Genomic DNA, 12,500 nt, shown 5'->3' on the forward strand with positions numbered 1-12,500 from the left:
GACGTTGTATCTCAGATGTCTACACATAATCATTAGGGTTTTCGGTAGGCTTACGTTAGCTACTTGATGTATGTGTATGTAAATGGGCTATTTAGGTCGTATTTTATCCTATTGTCATTAAAGAAATTCGTTACAAGATTATTGTATATGTGTGTGTATGTATGTATGTATATATATATATATATACATATATATATATATATATATATATATATATATATATATATATATATATATATATATATATATACAGTATATGTAAATATATATACAATATATATATATAGATATAATGATTACACTGAAAAAAAAACTAAACTTTCCGAGCGTCGCTTAAGCACATGCAGAGTAGTCAAAAAGTTTCCAACAAAAAGCTGCATACATAACAGCTCCTGATAATACATATGAAAGGCAGGGTTATTAGACACCGATTCTTTCCTAGAATTCCTTTCTTTTCTGAATCCAGTTAATGTGTATAGACATTATACATAAGTAAGGTTTGATACTGTGTTCAATATCCGATACAATTTGCAAGTATTTATGCATCTTTTGTATTTTCCTAGGTTGCTACTACCAGTTCCAGCACTATGACGAAGGAGACAGGATTATCACCAATGAACCTTGTCTCAACTGTACTTGCCATAACTCTATGCTCATGTGCTACTTGAAGGTAAGAAGCCGTTCCCCGTATTCTGTCTAAATTATATATCAAATAGCCATTTGATACTGCAATGAAAGACACTGAAAATGAAATGAAGCTGACATTTGAGCAGATCTAGAACTGTAAAAATTATTTATAAGATAACCGTTTTCCAATCTACAATATTTCTCCCTTCCAGGTATGTCCATTCAGCAAGCCTATCGGCCAGGACTGTACAGTAGAGAAACGCCCAGATCAGTGCTGTCCTGTGATCACCTGTCCCCAGGGTAGGTTCAGAGACGTTTATCAGAAAGATGTGTTTAATGTTGTGTGTGTTAGTAAAACCCACTATATGTGTATATATATATATATATATATATATATATATATATATATATATATATACATATATATATATATCTATATATATATATATATATATATATAATATAATATATATATATATATATACATATATATATATATGTGTATATATATATATATATATATATATATATATATATATATATATATATATATGTAATATATATATGTAATACATAAATATAATATATATACATATATATACATATGTATACACACACACACACACACACACACACACACACACACATATATATATATATATATATATATATATATATATATATATATATATATATATATATATATATATCCTCACTTCATCGTGTTTTTGTTTCTTGCTTTCTTTTGTATATTCTACCTATACATATTTCTTCTCTTATTTTGATGCAGTCCCCGGTTCTGCCTTGTTAGACACATATCACTAATATCTTACAATAATATTCCCTCTGTTGCTACTGATGAAACAGCAACGATGTTCCCTCGGCAGCTCACGACAACGAAACAGGGCTTGAAACCACGACTATGGTTCCCGCTCTCGCCGCCAATGGAACAGCATACTGATGTGACCCCAGTTGAAGACCATACAGCTTTCTGATGGCCCCAGTTGAAATCGACCAACATGCTACTGATGCCCCGTTGAAAGCGATGCAGACAGCTACTGATGCCCCAGTTGCACACTGACCACACAGCCACAGACACCTCAGCTTTGTTGCCTCCACTTCCGAAAGCGATCAGACACAACTGATGCTCCATGTTGATATTGATACAGAACAGCTACTGATGTTCCCCATTGAAGTCTGATGAAACAGCCACGGATGGCCCCAGTTGAAAGCGATGAAACACCACTGATGTTCCCCTGTTGAAACTGATGAAACAGCTTCAGATGCCACAGTTGAAAATGATGAAACGGCCACCGATGTCCCGTATGTTGATGTTGATGAAACAGCAACTGTTCCCACTACTGAAACTGATGAGACTTCAGATGTTGACACTGATGAAGCAGCAACTGATGTTCCCACTGATGAGACTTCAGATGCTCCCACTGTTGGAGTTGATGAAACTGCTACTGAAGTTCCCACTATTGAAGTTGATGAAACTACTGATGTACCCACTATTGAAATTGATGAAACTTCAGATGTTCCAACTATTGAAGTTGATGAAACAGCTACTGATGTTCCTTCTGTTGATACCGATGAAACAGCAACTGAAGTTCCCTCTGTTGAGACTGATGAAACAGCAACGGATGTTCCCTCTGTTGATACAGATGAAACAGCAACGGATGTTCCCTCTGTTGATACTGATGAAACAGCAACTGAAGTTCCCTCTGTTGAGACTGACGAAACAGCAACGGATGTTCCCTCTGTTGATACAGATGAAACAGCAACGGATGTTCCCTCTGTCGAGACTGACGAAACAGCAACTGAAGTTCCCTCTGTTGAGACTGATGAAACAGCAACGGATGTTCCCTCTGTCGAGACTGACGAAACAGCAACTGAAGTTCCCTCTGTTGATACTGATGAAACAGCAACTGATGTTCCCTCTGTTGAGACTGACGAAACAGCAACTGAAGTTCCCTCTGTCGAGACTGACGAAACAGCAACTGAAGTTCCCTCTGTTGAGACTGATGAAACAGCAACGGATGTTCCCTCTGTCGAGACTGACGAAACAGCAACTGAAGTTCCCTCTGTTGAGACTGACGAAACAGCAACTGAAGTTCCCTCTGATACTGACGAAACAGCAACTGAAGTTCCCTCTGTTGAAGTTGATGAAACAGCAACTGAAGTTCCCTCTGTTGAAGTTGATGAAACAGCAACTGATGTTCCTTCTGTTGAAGTTGATGAAACAGCAACTGAAGTTCCCTCTGTTGATACAGATGAAACAGCAACGGATGTTCCCTCTGTCGAGACTGACGAAACAGCAACGGATGTTCCCTCTGTTGAGACTGACGAAACAGCAACGGATGTTCCCTCTGTTGATACAGATGAAACAGCAACTGATGTTCCCTCTGTTGAGACTGATGAAACAGCAACTGAAGTTCCCTCTGTTGATACTGATGAAACAGCAACTGAAGTTCCCTCTGTTGAGACTGACGAAACAGCAACTGAAGTTCCCTCTGTTGATACAGATGAAACAGCAACTGATGTTCCCTCTGTTGAGACTGACGAAACAGCAACTGAAGTTCCCTCTGTTGAGACTGACGAAACAGCAACTGAAGTTCCCTCTGTTGAGACTGACGAAACAGCAACGGATGTTCCCTCTGTTGAGACTGACGAAACAGCAACTGAAGTTCCCTCTGTTGATACAGATGAAACAGCAACGGATGTTCCCTCTGTTGATACAGATGAAACAGCAACTGAAGTTCCCTCTGTTGAGACTGACGAAACAGCAACGGATGTTCCCTCTGTTGATACCGATGAAACAGCAACGGAAGTTCCCTCAGTTGAGACTGTGGAAACAACTGCTGCTCCCACTGTTGAAGTTGATGAAATATCTACTGATATTCCCTCTGTTGAGACTGAAGTTGATGAAACAGCAACTGAAGTTCCCACTGTTGATGGTGATGAAACAACAACTGATGTTTCCTCTGCTGGGCCTGACACTGATGATACCACAGGAGCTCCCATTACAGAGATTGACGAAATTGCTACTGTGGCACCAGAAGATAGTGGTATGTGTTATGTCAATGGAACAGGCTATAGTAATAACAGCATTGTCCCTGCATATACCCCTTGCCAAGAAAGCTGTCGCTGCATCAACAATGCTGTTTCTTGCCAATTAGTGGCTTGCCCTCCTGCACCTCCAGCATTCCTTAGATGCACCTCGGCTCCTGTTGAGGGAGAGTGTTGTCCAAGCCACACATGCCGTAAGTTTACTTTCTTATTCATGGGTTTATTAACTGAAGTCACATGGGTCACATATACAACTATCATTGAATTCGTAAAATGTTTCTTTTGCATATAACCTGTCAACAATTTTATTTTGCAGCACCTGTCAAGCCACCCACAACAGAAGCACCTGGATGCGTCAGTGATGGTGTTCAGTATTATGATGGAGAATTTGTGCCTAGTTCTGACCTATGTTCAGACTGCTACTGCCTTGGAGGTGAAGTCATTTGTGCAATCTTAGAATGTCCTCAACCCGAAGGTCAAAACTGTACTGCTGTGGAACGACCTCCTGGAAACTGTTGCCCAACAAAATACGAATGTGGTCAGTACTTATATTTTCCCCTAATTATTCGAAATTGAAATGTATCTTAATTTTTCATGACAAAGTATTATATCCAGTACTTATACAAATAAATATATCTTCCAGATGATGTTGATATGCCCGACTCATTAAGCCAAGTAACAGATACAGACACAGAAGGTAAAGTAACTCCGTCATCTACGTTTACTCTTGGTGTAGACGAAAGTCAGACAGAAACTACACCCGAGGTTGGTGAAGATGCCACGTCCACAAAAGCCCCAGTGGATGGTACAGTTGAGGAACCAGTAACACCAGCCAGTACTGATGGAGAAACACCTGTTGAAAGCACGCTTTCAACTGGTTCCCCTGATGATATGATGACTGGTCCAGTAATAGGACTAGAAACAAGAACAACAGCCCCTGATGATTACAGTGTACTTACTACACCCATGACAACCATCACTGAAGATATCTCAACCCAAACAGAAATTCCCACTGATATAGAAATTCCAGCAACAGAAACTTCTGTTGGTATGATGGTGGAAACTACTGATGCCCTAACTGACACTGATGCAGGAACTACTGACATTTCAGATATTGATGTTGATACCACAACTACAGAAACAACAGATCCTGAGCTTGACAAACCCACTGATACTCCTGTAGTTGACGAAACAACTTCAGAGGTTCCAGTTGTTGATGAAACAATCACAGTTAATGAGACAGCCACGGAATCCCCAGAACTTCAAGGGACAGTGACTGATATTCCTGTTGACAAGCCAATCACTGATGAGTCAGAAACTGATACCTCTACAACTGATGCACCTCTAATCAGTGAAGTAACAACAGATGCTGATGATGAGACAACTACAGATATTCCTGCAATTGATACAGTTGAAACGGTTACAGAAGTTCAACAGGAAGTGGTTACAACAATCAGCCTTCCAGATAAAGGTATTCCAGGGGAGGGAAGCTGTATGGCTAATGGAACTACTTTCATAAATGGAGATACAGTACCTACTTCAAGGCCTTGCCATCAATCATGTACTTGCAAGAACAGTATAGTGTCATGTGAACTGCAAGCCTGTCCTCCTCCACCTCCAGCATTCTTGCGTTGTGCTCCTGTTGAAGATCCAGAGCAGTGTTGTCCTTCATATGACTGTCGTAAGTATTAGTTGAATTAGTCTTTTGGTTCCTATGTATTGCATACACATCGCAAATATTGATAGGATATCATGCCTTTGTCATAATTGGATAATATATTTCAGCTGAACCAGAACATAATACCACGGAATACCAAGGCTGCTTGAGAGATGGAATACAGTATATGGAAGGAGAATATGTTCCAAGTCCAGATATTTGTACTGACTGTTACTGTCTTAGTGGGGAAATTATCTGTGCAGTACTTGAGTGTCCAGTTCCTGCTGGTGCAAACTGCAAACCAATGTCTAGAGCAGCAGGAAGTTGTTGTCCTTCAAAATATGAGTGTGGTAAGTAAACATATTCTATGCAGTTTTTTTTTTTTTAACACAATAAAGGGTTCTTGTATTTTATATATCTTTAATATTAGTCACACAACCAATTAAGAATATATATTCTGTTTTCTTTAGATGACACAGAAACTGATGCCCCTATTGGAGTCGAAACCACTACTGATGCCCCAGTTGAAATCGATCAGACAGCTACTGATGCCCCAATTGAAATCGACCAGACAGCTACTGATGCCCCGGTTGAGGTCGATGAGACAGCTACTGATGCCCCAGTTGAAATCGATCAGACAGCTACTGATGCCCCAGTTGAAATCGATGAAACGGCTACTGATGCCCCGGTTGAGGTCGATGAGACAGCTACTGATGCCCCAGTTGAAATCGACCAGACAGCTACTGATGCCCCAGTTGAAATCGATGAGACAGCTACTGATGCCCCAGTTGAAATCGATCAGACAGCTACTGATGCCCCAGTTGAAATCGATCAGACAGCTACTGATGCCCCAGTTGAAATCGATCAGACAGCTACTGATGCCCCAGTTGAAATCGATCAGACAGCTACTGATGCCCCAGTTGAAATCGATCAGACAGCTACTGATGCCCCAGTTGAAATCGATCAGACAGCTACTGATGCCCCAGTTGAAATCGATGAGACAGCTACTGATGCCCCAGTTGAAATCGATCAGACAGCTACTGATGCCCCAGTTGAAATCGATCAGACAGCTACTGATGCCCCAGTTGAAATCGATCAGACAGCTACTGATGCCCCAGTTGAAATCGATGAAACGGCTACTGATGCCCCGGTTGAGGTCGATGAGACAGCTACTGATGCCCCAGTTGAAATCGATCAGACAGCTACTGATGCTCCAGTTGAAATCGATGAAACGGCTACTGATGCCCCAGTTGAAATCGATCAGACAGCTACTGATGCCCCAGTTGAAGTTGTTGAGACAGCTACTGATGCCCCAGTTGATATCGACCAGACAGCTACTGATGCCCCAGTTGAAATCGACCAGACAGCTACTGATGCCCCAGTTGAAATCGACCAGACAGCTACTGATGCCCCAGTTGAAATCGACCAGACAGCTACTGATGCCCCAGTTGAAATCGACCAGACAGCTACTGATGCCCCAGTTGAAATCGACCAGACAGCTACTGATGCCCCAGTTGAAATCGATCAGACAGCCACTGATGCCCCAGTTGGAGTTGATCAGACAGCTACTGATGCACCAGTTGAAATCGATGAGACAGCTACTGATGCCCCAGTTGAAATCGACCAGACAGCTACAGATGCCCCAGTTGGAGTTGATCAGACAGCTACTGATGCCCCGGTTGAAATCGACCAGTCAGCTACTGATGCCCCAGTTGAAATCGATCAAACAGCTACTGATGCCCCAGTTGATATCGATCAGACAGCTACTGATGCCCCAGTTGATATCGATCAGACAGCTACTGATGCCCCAGTTGATATCGATCAGACAGCTACTGATGCCCCAGTTGAAATCGATCAGACAGCCACTGATGCCCCAGTTGATATCGATCAGACAGCTACTGATGCCCCAGTTGTAGTCGATCAGACAGCTACTGATGCCCCAGTTGGAGTTGATCAGACAGCTACTGATGCCCCAGTTGATATCGATCAGACAGCAACTGATGCCCCAGTTGATATCGATCAGACAGCTACTGATGCCCCAGTTGATATCGATCAGACAGCTACTGATGCCCCAGTTGATATCGATCAGACAGCTACTGATGCCCCAGTTGATATCGATCAGACAGCTACTGATGCCCCAGTTGATATCGATCAGACAGCTACTGATGCCCCAGTTGATATCGATCAGACAGCTACTGATGCCCCAGTTGATATCGATCAGACAGCTACTGATGCCCCAGTTGATATCGATCAGACAGCTACTGATGCCCCAGTTGATATCGATCAGACAGCTACTGATGCCCCAGTTGATATCGATCAGACAGCTACTGATGCCCCAGTTGATATCGATCAGACAGCTACTGATGCCCCAGTTGAAATCGACCAGACAGCTACTGATGCCCCAGTTGAAATCGATCAGACAGCTACTGATGCCCCAGTTGAAATCGATCAGACAGCTACTGATGCCCCAGTTGAAGTTGTTGAAACTGCTACTGATGATCAAACTGAAGTCGATCAGACAGCTACTGATGCCCCAGTTGAAATCGATCAGACAGCTACTGATGCCCCAGTTGATATCGATCAGACAGCTACTGATGCCCCAGTTGATATCGATCAGACAGCTACTGATGCCCCAGTTGAAATCGATCAGACAGCCACTGATGCCCCAGTTGAAATCGATCAGACAGCCACTGATGCCCCAGTTGAAGTCGATCAGACAGCTACTGATGCCCCAGTTGAAGTCGATCAGACAGCTACTGATGCCCCAGTTGAAGTCGATCAGACAGCTACTGATGCCCCAGTTGAAATCGACCAGACAGCTACTGATGCCCCAGTTGTAGTCGACGAAACAGCTACTGATGCCCCAGTTGAAATCGACCAGACAGCTACTGATGCCCCAGTTGAAATCGACCAGACAGCTACTGATGCCCCAGTTGAAATCGACCAGACAGTTACTGATGCCCCAGTTGTAGTCGACGAAACAGCTACTGATGCCCCAGTTGAAATCGATCAGACAGCTACTGATGCCCCAGTTGAAATCGACCAGACAGCTACTGATGCCCCAGTTGAAATCGACCAGACAGCTACTGATGCCCCAGTTGAAATCGACCAGACAGCTACTGATGCCCCAGTTGAAATCGACCAGACAGCTACTGATGCCCCAGTTGAAATCGATCAGACAGCTACTGATGCCCCAGTTGTAGTCGATCAAACAGCTACCGATGCTCCAGTGGAAATCGATCAGACATCTACTGATGCCCCAGTTGATATCGATCAGACAGCTACTGATGCCCCAGTTGAAGTTGATGTAACAGCTACTGATGCCCCAGTTGAGGTCGATCAGACATCAACTGATACCCCAGATGAAGTTGATGAAACTGCTACTGTTGCCCCAGTTGACCTCGAACAGGCAACCACTGATGCCCCTGTTGAAGTCGAACAAGCAGCTACTGATTCCCCTCTTGTCGATGAAACAGCTACTGATGTTGCTGCCCCAATTGAGGTTGATCAGACAGCTACTGTTGCACCAGTTGAAGTTGAAGGCACAACTACTGATGTCCCATTTGCTATATCCACTACAACTGAAGGTGATAAAGAGGGATCTGTTGATTTGCCAGAGAACTGTGTGGTTCAAGGTTCTATGTATTATGATGGTTCCAGTGTTCCTGCATCTTCTGCATGCCAAGAAAACTGCAGATGTACCAATGGAACTATCATGTGTGAACGTCCATCTTGCCCCCCTGCACCTCCTGCTTTCCTCAGGTGTTCTCCCATCCCTGCAGAAGATAGTTGCTGTCCAACCTATGACTGTCGTAAGGAACCAGACTCATTTCATGTTTCACTTGTGTATTTTTGACATTATTTGATATGGTAATTATATAATTCCTAAACCTAAAAGGATATAATACAAGAAAACATTTTCATTTCAGCTCCCATCGTAGACCCTACAGTCTGTGAAAAAGATGGTTTAGTGTACAATGATGGTGATTATGTGCCTAGCCCTAGCGAATGTACAGACTGTTACTGTCTTGGTGGTGAAATCATATGTGCTCATTTGGAATGTGTTTCCCCTGGAGAAAATTGTACACCTGTTTCACAATCAAATAACTCTTGTTGCCCTGACAAATACGAGTGTGGTAAGTAAGCCTTCACTTTTTTATAGGTATTACTGGCACAGCATGTGGAATTATAATATAGAAAGCATGTTAATTAGCTAAATGCATATTTTTAAAATTCATTTTTTAAATTGATGTCAACTTTTCAATTGCAGCTGATGTTCCTGATAGTTTAGTGTCTACAACCATCTCACCTATTGGAGCTTCTGCCACAGATACAGCCAATGTAACTAGCACAAGCACTGTGAAACCTGTAACTGAAAGTATTTCTACTATCAGCACTGTGGCTCCAGAGACTGATTTCACACCATCTAGTACTATCCCATCTACTGTTACTGAAGAGTCAGAAACTGCGTCCACCGACGTCTCAGTTACCACAAGCCCTGATGGTATAGAGATTTCCTTTGCCACAGAAGGGGTAACCACTGGTGCAGATACATTCGATTCTTCTGTTATTACGGAAGCTTCTGTTGCCACAGATGGCTTAGAAACAGAGTCACCAGGCATCACTATTTCATCATTTGTAACTGAAGCAACACCTGAGAGTGAAGCATCAGATGTAACTGATCCATCTGTAGCCCCAGATGTTTCATCAAGCTTAGATACGACCTCCACTACAGAATCACTTCCCAGTTCTGGTGAACCCATGATAACTGAAGCTTCAGTTGCCACTGAAGAACCAGAGACAGAGGCTACAATTGGCATTAATGTTGATATTACAAGCTCCCCTGCAGTAGCATCTTCATCAGTGACAAGCGCTACAGAAGAACCATATGTTACAGACTCTCCCCTTACAGAACCCACTGATGCTGGTTATGCTACTGAAGCAACTATTTCTGTGACAGAGTCCAGTGTTGTTACTGAAGCTGATGTACAAATAAGTACAGAGAAGCCTGGAGTTACTGACAGTGCAGGTCAAGTAACAACTGAATCCCCAGAGTCTACATCATCAGAATCCCCAGTGTCATCTGAAACAGCTTCACCAGAAAGTCCAGTTCTAACAGAAGTTCCACCAAAAACTCCATCAGACGTGTCAACAGAACTAATAGACACTTCAGTTTCCACTGAATCACCTGCAGCATCAATGTCAACAACAGGTCCAGTCTCAACTGAGTCAGTTGTGCCATCGACAACTACAGAAACATCAGTTGCAACTGGAACATCTGGTGAAACACCAGTATCAACTGAAACAGTATCAACAATTGCTTCTGTGCCATCTGAATCATCAACTGAAGCTCCTTTCCCACCATTCCCTGGTACTTCATCTGTGTTCCCTAAGCCAGAAACCACCACTTGGAAACCAACAACTACCACAGAACTCATAGTAGGACCAGGGGCTTGTGTATTTGATGGTGAAGTATACCTCTCTGCACAACAAATCCCTCGTGATGACCCATGCGACTTTTGTTTCTGCTTCCGTGGAGACATCATCTGTCTGCAACAGTCATGTCCTCCACCCATTCCAGGGTGTTATGAAGAAGCAATTCCAGGGTTCTGCTGCCCACGTTACGAGTGTCCAGTCACTCAGGCAGTGGTTAACATCACTACCACTACTACACCCATTCCCACCTATCCACCTGTCCAGAAGGTTGAAGAGGTCACTATGTGTGAAATTGGAGATCGCTACTACCATCCTGGCGAGCTCGTAGAAGAAGCTTCTGGGCCTTGTCTCGAGTGCAGGTATAAAAATATTTTAGTTATTACAGATAATGTTAGGTATGATAATAATGGAAAGTTTTTAGTAGATGTTATATATTATGATTAATACTTATTCAGTAAGTATATATTTATACTAATATACACAATCCAACAGGTGTGGGAAGGACGGCATGATGGAATGCGAACCCCGTGAGTGCCGAGCAGAACCCATGCTTCGCAAGATCTTGGGCACAAAGGGCAACCAATACGGACGGTGAAGCCCCTTAAACCAAGTGGCTTCCTGCTCTAATGTCCAAAATCACCCTATCCACTAGCGGTGACTCAGGATTCAATCTAAAAAAAAAAAAAAAAACGTCGCTTGTGCTTCCTTGCTTGGCTCTATGTCTTTTTACATTGAGCTCGGGAAATAGCATTAAACCAATATGTCGCATAATCAATATGACGTTGTATCCATAAGAGTGAACGTGCCCAATTTCTATCGTAAGTAATACCCCTTCCCCCCAAAACCTTCCTGTAGCTCTTAGGGTAGCTCTCCGTGACGCTCAAACAGCAAGTCTGTGTTAATAGAGAGAAGTGCGAGTCCTGAATGAGGAGAGATAAGTTAGTGTATTGGTAGTGCCAATGTGTTCTGTAAGTGTCCCCTGTGTGTTGTATATGCCACATCAGGTGTTTTTTTTATCAGAACAGCTTAGTCAGTATTATTCGGCATACAGTATTTTCATTTAGTATTTATCTACTTTAGTCTCGTTTCTTACAGCTCTCCTGTATCTCTCGGTGGCACTAAAGCTCATCTATGTGGCATTATTTTAATCCAGTTTCTTGGTGGCATTGATAACACACAGACATCTAGATGGACCGATACATGCTTTATATAGAGTCGACGAGTTAGAGGTTAGGAAGCTTATTTTCATGTGCTTATGCCTAATCAGATGCATTCTTCCCTTGTTCAGTTACATGAATAAGGCCTTGATATTTGCCCACAACCCCCTTTCATTCAAGTCTTCATTCTGAATACAGTAATGCATAGATATTGCAAAGAATATAACATACTAATTATGCATGAGAAATTATATTATCACAAATATAATCTGAAGAGAAATTATACGCTTGCTACTCTAAATATAAAAAACAGATCGCAATGAATACTAACATTTGTAGGTTTATTCCGTCGACTGCTTTATATATCAGGTGAGTGACTGTCTGTTATCTCCCTGGCTTGCTAGAACTGGCTTCCTTTAACATTATCAGTCTGTGAAGCTAACTAAGCTCGATATAATGAATTAGTATAGATTACCCTTTGGGCATTAAAGTAAAATTATCTTGTAAACCGGTGTGATAATTGGCATTAGATATAGCATGGAGCAGGAGTAACT

At 42.4% G+C, this 12,500-nt stretch overlaps 1 protein-coding gene across 1 annotated transcript in view; it reads left to right on the plus strand.

The window, feature by feature from the left end:
• Positions 1 to 12,500, plus strand: part of tnc (tenectin) — a 71,857-nt gene that overhangs the window by 57,709 nt on the left and 1,648 nt on the right. The window contains exons 6-16 of the mRNA XM_086536705.1: positions 564 to 670; positions 840 to 974; positions 1,717 to 1,780; positions 1,905 to 3,890; positions 4,013 to 4,234; positions 4,340 to 5,377; positions 5,482 to 5,703; positions 5,824 to 9,165; positions 9,283 to 9,489; positions 9,624 to 11,148; positions 11,282 to 12,500. The exon at positions 11,282 to 12,500 is cut by the window's right edge and continues 1,648 nt beyond it. Coding sequence (XP_086392831.1) covers positions 564 to 670; positions 840 to 974; positions 1,717 to 1,780; positions 1,905 to 3,890; positions 4,013 to 4,234; positions 4,340 to 5,377; positions 5,482 to 5,703; positions 5,824 to 9,165; positions 9,283 to 9,489; positions 9,624 to 11,148; positions 11,282 to 11,384 — 8,951 coding nt within the window. The 3' untranslated portion in view covers positions 11,385 to 12,500. The remainder of the gene's footprint in view (positions 1 to 563; positions 671 to 839; positions 975 to 1,716; positions 1,781 to 1,904; positions 3,891 to 4,012; positions 4,235 to 4,339; positions 5,378 to 5,481; positions 5,704 to 5,823; positions 9,166 to 9,282; positions 9,490 to 9,623; positions 11,149 to 11,281) is intronic.

The sequence above is a fragment of the Penaeus japonicus genome, unplaced genomic scaffold (assembly GCF_977035675.1).
Source record: "Penaeus japonicus unplaced genomic scaffold, GWHDUDI00000001_assembly GWHDUDI00000005, whole genome shotgun sequence".
In the NCBI taxonomy this organism is placed as follows: domain Eukaryota; kingdom Metazoa; phylum Arthropoda; class Malacostraca; order Decapoda; family Penaeidae; genus Penaeus; species Penaeus japonicus.